Consider the following 6,427-nt stretch of genomic DNA (forward strand, 5'->3'; position numbering starts at 1 on the left):
AAACACTTTAGCCAATAGCTGTGGGACAGGTATCCGTTCTTCTACTAGTGACCCAAGTAGGAAACCTCTGGACAGCAGGGTCCTCAACGCTGTCAAACGTAGGTTCATCGTCCAAATCATGTGAAATGTGTGATGCAGTTTGCTAATACAGTAATTTCTCTACATGGCTTTCTCTCTTTTACAGTCTACTGTCAAAATTTCAACCCTAACTTCAAGGAGAGTGAAATGAATGTGATTGCTGCTGACATGTGCACAAATGCCAGGCGTGTCCGCAAGCGATGGCTGCCCAAGATCAAGTCCATGCTGCCCGATGGCATGGAGGTGTACCGCGCAGGAATGGGCATGGGTGCTGCTGTAGGTCTCGGCCTGGCGCTAGGTGCCCCCCAGTCGGGGGTTTCCCTATCTTTCGAGCCTGACTTCAAGACCCTAGAGCAAAGGCTGTATCCGGACCGCAAGGAACCTCTCAGGACTCACCCACCGCTGACAGAAGGCAGCCCCGGATCTGGGGCGGCCGGAGCCGAGGCTGAAGGTGAAGGAGTAGCCCAAGAGGAGCAGGAGGAAGATGAGGATGAAGCCGGGTTAGAGAGTGTGGACGGATCACTGGGGGCGCCAACTTTGATCCCGGGAGCTGAGACGGGGAGCTGCTCGGGCGACACGCCGCCCGAGCAGGACGTGGAAAGATTTGGACAGGGTGTGAGGGTGAACGGACAGTGAATGTCCCTTTGGGCTGCCTCTCATATTGTGAAACCTGTTTATCCGCATTTTCTTTTGCTTGCTCTCAAACATCTCGTCCCACTCTCTTTCTCCTCCTCCTCCTCCTCCGGGCTTCCTCGACGGGAAAATCTTCGAGCTGCACTCATCGCTCTTACTATACAGAAATGTATCACACATGCATGTGCACACGTGTGCTTGCGCACTCGCATACTTACTGATAGTGGAGATAGAACACTGATAGTACAAGCAGACACAGGCATTAGCACTCGTGGAAAAGCCACCCTTTCCGCGTAACCACTCTCTCAGTATAGTCAGTATTTTGGGACCCAGAAATATTGCAAAGTCCTACTGGAAGAGCAAATGGCTATAATGATTCATCATTTCAGTGCAATACAAAAGCAACAACTGCTTTGCTGGCAGTTTAGGGAGTGTCGTATAAAGGTTTGTAAAGTGACTCCTTTTTCTTGGAAAGCTGCGTCTGAAAATAACCTGTGTAACCTTGGGAGAAACAGATCACAGAAACACAGCTCCCCGAAAAGAGCAGCGGCTGCAGTGTTTGACCACTTTACATTACATTATTGTATAATAAATATGTATGAATATATAGCAAAGGTTGTATTACATTTAAAGGTCATTTACCGCATTAGCACCGAGGCAAGACTAAACTCCCCCCCGTTAAATCCGAATGTTTCCCGATACTTCCAGAAAGATCACACGGAGTTCCCTTTTTCACGCGTATTTGCCAGTGACACATCGGATCAGATCGTCAGTGCGATGCCTGTGTCTGCTCCAGACCACACCCAGCCCCCGAAACCACACGTACATACAAGCGCACACACATTTTCCACTCTATGATACTAGCCTTTAATATCTGCACCAATGTATTTAAAAATACACTGTCCGGGGTAAAAAAAAAAATAAAAAAAATAATGCTTTTTAACTTTGAAAAAAAAACAAAAAACTTTTCAGTCACACCTCGAAGATACAGAGAGAGACATGAACAAGAACACGGACTAAAATCCAAGCTTGCATGCGTTGATCCGAACGACGGATACCAAGAATTATTGAGAACAACAAAGCCACAAGCCTGCGTCTGAATAAGATAACAAGCTACTGTTTTTGCCTCGAGATATGCCATAAATGCGCAAAAAGGACCTCGTCCGCCGCCGCTCGCCGGGCTCTGACCTCAGTCTGACACGTTAGAACTGACCTGGGTGTGACCCGGGATCGACTGTGTTCAACACAGGATCAATTTCTGTTTTTTTTTTTTGTTTTTTTGTTTTTTTGTTTTTTTTTTAAAGTACAGAGTGTGCTGTCGCCACGAGTAGAGGGGGCTGAATATACGGAGTAGTACGGAGAAGTGCACTACACTGAGTGGTAGAAGAAGAAGAAGAAGAAAAAAGAGAGAAGCACTGCTCCGCCTTGATGTGGTGCTCTGATTTGCACCAAGACTACAAAGTTCTGCTTCCATCCTGTTTTCTTTTTTTTTTTTTTTTGTCAGTGGGTAAAGGGGTAAATTATTGAATAAAATTTATAAGAGCAATTTATGCTGGCTTATTGCATTTGCACTCAAGAAGGTTAAAGGGTGGGACACTGAGGAGTGTAGACATTACTAAAGACTGCAAATTCCCGCCACGTCGCCCCGATCGTTTATTAGATCAGAGGGGTCGCGGGCGCGGAAAGAAACAACAGGTCTTTCCGACGATGACTGTTTCTACATTTTGGAAAAGGGGGAGGGGGGGTGAGGTAAAGTCGAGCAGGGACTTAAACCTGCATTTGTCATTTTTGTTCTTTTGATATCCGCTTTTCGCCACGCAGTCCAAACTGCCTTTCTCTTTTCGTTTCATGCATTGATTTTAAAAGATGCACTGTTGTATGTTCCCTTTGTTTTTCTGTTGAGTTTTTTTTTTTTTTGTATTTCCTGATCAGCAGCGGAAGCACATTTAATCACAAAAGCAGAATTTGAGAAACCGAAAGTTTCAAGCCACCGACATTTTGAAAACTCAGCTAATCCTGTTGCAAAATAGAATTTATCTTTTTTTTTTTCTCTCTCTCTGATAAAATGCCATAAAAGGGGGAACGTGCAGTAGCTGTGCACGCCCCTGATCTATTTGAGCTGTTTGTCTCTGCTTCAGCGTCGTGCCACTTCAAAGGTTGGGCCGGATTATTATCTGTCTGCGCTCGTTTCGGGTTCTTTAGGGGAAGCTCTAAGATGGTCCTGCACAAGAAACACAGGGTTATAATTGCACTAGGTATTAATGATGACGTTTACAGTATCGTTTTTTGTTTTTCTTCTTTTCTTTTGGAAGAAATGTGATCTGCCATAGATAAAACGAGGGCTGTGATAAGATGGCTGAGATGATGGATGAATGTAAACTGTAGCACTGCTTTCGCGTGGGTCCAAGCCTAGACTGAAAACAGTTAAAAAAATTAAAAATAAATTTTACTTTTTATGTGCAACTCATAATGAGCTACATTATATAAAATGAATCTGACTGTGAGACTTGGTGGCGTTCTCAAGCTTTAGTGATGTAAATCATTTAAAACGGATGTGAACAGGTCTTCCCTTTGCATGTGTGCAAAACTGAGCATGGTTCAAGTACAGGTGTTTTTTCATTTTTAATTTTAATTTTTGATTTTATCTTTATCCCGACACTTATGTACGCCTCTAGTGTTGAAATGACAAGAATTAGCAAATCATATCTTTATGTATTATTTAATTTATTCAGCTTCAGCTTTTGTTCGGAACAAACGTTTTTAATTACTGATTCAATTTTAATTACTGATGATTTCTGATTTTTTTTTTATTATCTATTTAAAAGTTACTACTCCAGATTGTCATGTTCGCCCAACAATTTGAAACCTGTTAAACCGGGCAGCGAGCCTGTCAAACATTTAATCACCATCTCTGTTTGTGTGCTTTTGTGCATCAGATAATTCATTGTTTTTTTCTTAGATCTCTGTAAACAGACGAGGCTATGTAATGCCACTAAATATAAGGAATTTGAGATCAACTCCGGTTAAAATAAAGCAGTGAGTAAGATGGGGCGGGGGGAAACATTTCTATACTCCACTGTAGTGACAGAGGGTTGTGGAGCAGTGCCTTAGACTGTGAATGTGTGGGTGTGAGTGCGTGCCATGACTTTATGTTCGGAGAGGAGCAACACCAAGGACATGCTGTATAGAATACAGACTTATTAAAATGATCCAAATTGTAAAATTGGACTCCAAAACTTGAATTTATTCACCTATGTGCTGACTTTCAGTTTACCATCATGTCATTCGTTAAGGAGAAAGTGTGTCAGATCGCCGGCCCTGTTGAACAGAACTCATGAGAGATTCATTGCCGTTGTCTGTGAGATTGATAGCCCACCCGCAAAAGTCCCAATAAAATCTGGTAAATAATATTTATTGTGGTGAGAATCTCCACTTGATTACATTTTGGGGTGAGGCATGACCCTCATTAAAACATCAGCTTCAAGCAGCTTGTTCACATTTCCTGCTAAACTGTAAAAAATATGCGGCTCATAGCCAACAAGAAATACAAGTTTTATGTTCTATGTTGCTTTTTTTTTCTTTCTTTTTTTTTTTTTTTCTTGTGCAGGGTAAATTGAATTATGTTGCACTATAAACTGAGATATTCTCAGAGATTGTCGTGGCTAACCCCCTGGGAGGATAAGCTCTGTTTGAGGTGGCTGAAAGAGAAAAGTCCTAGAATGTATGTAAAGTTCTGTATTTTTTGTTTTGTTTTACTTTTGATTGAAACCAATCGCAGCCGACTCCCTCACATGGATGATCACTGAAAGTGACGAAATGAGAAATATTAGGAGTTGTTGGTTAAAAATTTTTTATTTTTTTTGCTGCAAATAAATTCTCATATACTTTAAAATAAAAACCTTACATTGCGCTCTGTTCATCCCCCATCACTGTAAGACCAACGGGAACAGCAGTTTTTGTTCTATTGAATGGTTCATCCTGAAAAACAACACATTTATATGCAAAGAGACAGTTGTATAATAAAAATGCATGCCATTCAGACATTCACCCTAACCCAATCAAACCTCTGATCTTTATGCACCATGTATTTTATGCTGAATAACTGTTGTCACTGTTAGCAAACAAAGACCGCGGAGCCTTGCAGTGAGCAGGGCTGTGTTTTACTTTGAATGTTTGCATAAAGTTTAATCTCTTGTAATAATGACAGCAAAAAAAAAAAAAAAAAAAAAAGTGATAAAGAGTGGAATATGTAGACAAACCACCGGGTTGAGTGTGCATTTTGAACCTTCAGCAGACGAGAAAAAAAAAAAAAATGCACTAAGAGTTTGTATGTGTGCGTACGTGTCCTTGAACATAATGCCAGCACTTTAGAACTACTTTCGGGTAAACGAAAGAGAAAAACATCAAGAGCGACCAAGGGTTAGGCAATGAGGGGCGAATGCAACTTTTAAAGCCATGTGTTCAGAGCGCTGACAATCAGAAAAGGGAGGAGACCCAAAGTGCACTATGGGAGATACGACAGGACTTGCTGTGCTCTTGCTATCTGCTTTGTCTTTCTCCGGCTTGCTTTGGTCTGTGCTAGCTTACTTTCCAGAGTGAAGGGACGTGGTGGTGTTAACCTCAGCCTTCTTGGTTATAAGTGTGTGTCTTTGCAACAAGGACTGACTCATACCTTGGTGCTTCACGAACAGAGCTGTCCCACGTTGACACGGACCGTTCGCGCCACGGTCTTGTAAAGACGGGGCCGAACTTGGTCCTGAGTTCTGGTAACCTCTTGATGGACAACAATATAAATGGTAAAAGGGGATCTTACCATGCAACCCTACACTTCAATCATGGTAATGTTCCTCACTATCAACAGGGCTTGGACCAGGCAAACTGGGATGGGACAATTTCAGTGTTGATACCGCTTTATGTTTCAAATGGAAAATGTTAAAAATGTTTATGCGCCTTCTGACTCAAGCATCAATAATATATACAGCAGAAATGCAAGTTGCCACTTTTGATGTTGCATAAGAATCTACCTTTCATTCCCATCATGGTATTTGCCATCACCAGTTTTAAGTTGTACGTCCAGGAGTACCTGATTTCTTTAAATGCAATACAGGAAAAAAAAATCTGCTTTCTAATAAAAGTCCTTACTTCACCATATACTGCCCACCTCTTTCTTTTTGTCTCAGTCTGTGTGTGTTTACAGCTGAATGCTGACTCCAAAAACCTGCCAGAGGATCCCATTAGAAGGTTTTTTGCAAGTTGCGGCGTACGCATAAATGCAAACACAAGGAGTTGCCAACCGAAGGAGAACAAAATAGTCATTCTCACCGTATGCGCCACTGTATATGAAAATGCTTATTTGCAACAATTCTCTCTGAGGAATGAGATTCTTTGGGAAGTGCATGGGAAATGGAGATTTCTAACTTGATTTCAAATTATTGTGATGAGAATGAATGTGAGTGCAGGCAACAAAAGGATGAACACTGAGCAAAAGTTGCTCAGACAGACATGATAAACCAAAATATTTATACCAGGCATACAAATGTGCTGCAGCTGGACTGAAAACCATCATCAAACCACTTATTATTTAAAATCTTTAAAATGAATTAGTTTAAATGTGCAATCGGGGAAGCAATTATACATAAACTTTCTAATTTCCTCAATAATTCGATTTTTTTTTAATTTAATTTTATTGTATTTTAATGTAACCATAAATTATTCG

At 41.3% G+C, this 6,427-nt stretch overlaps 1 protein-coding gene across 1 annotated transcript in view; it reads left to right on the forward strand.

The window, feature by feature from the left end:
• Positions 1 to 6,049, forward strand: part of nacc2 (NACC family member 2) — a 30,556-nt gene extending 24,507 nt beyond the window's left edge. Inside the window, exons 6-7 of the mRNA XM_084572045.1 lie at positions 1 to 98; positions 185 to 6,049. Coding sequence (XP_084428171.1) covers positions 1 to 98; positions 185 to 714 — 628 coding nt within the window. The 3' untranslated portion in view covers positions 715 to 6,049. The remainder of the gene's footprint in view (positions 99 to 184) is intronic.
• The last annotated feature ends 378 nt before the right edge of the window (positions 6,050 to 6,427 follow it).

The sequence above is a fragment of the Chelon labrosus genome (assembly GCF_963514085.1).
Source record: "Chelon labrosus genome assembly, chromosome: 22".
Classification (NCBI taxonomy): Eukaryota; Metazoa; Chordata; class Actinopteri; order Mugiliformes; family Mugilidae; genus Chelon; species Chelon labrosus.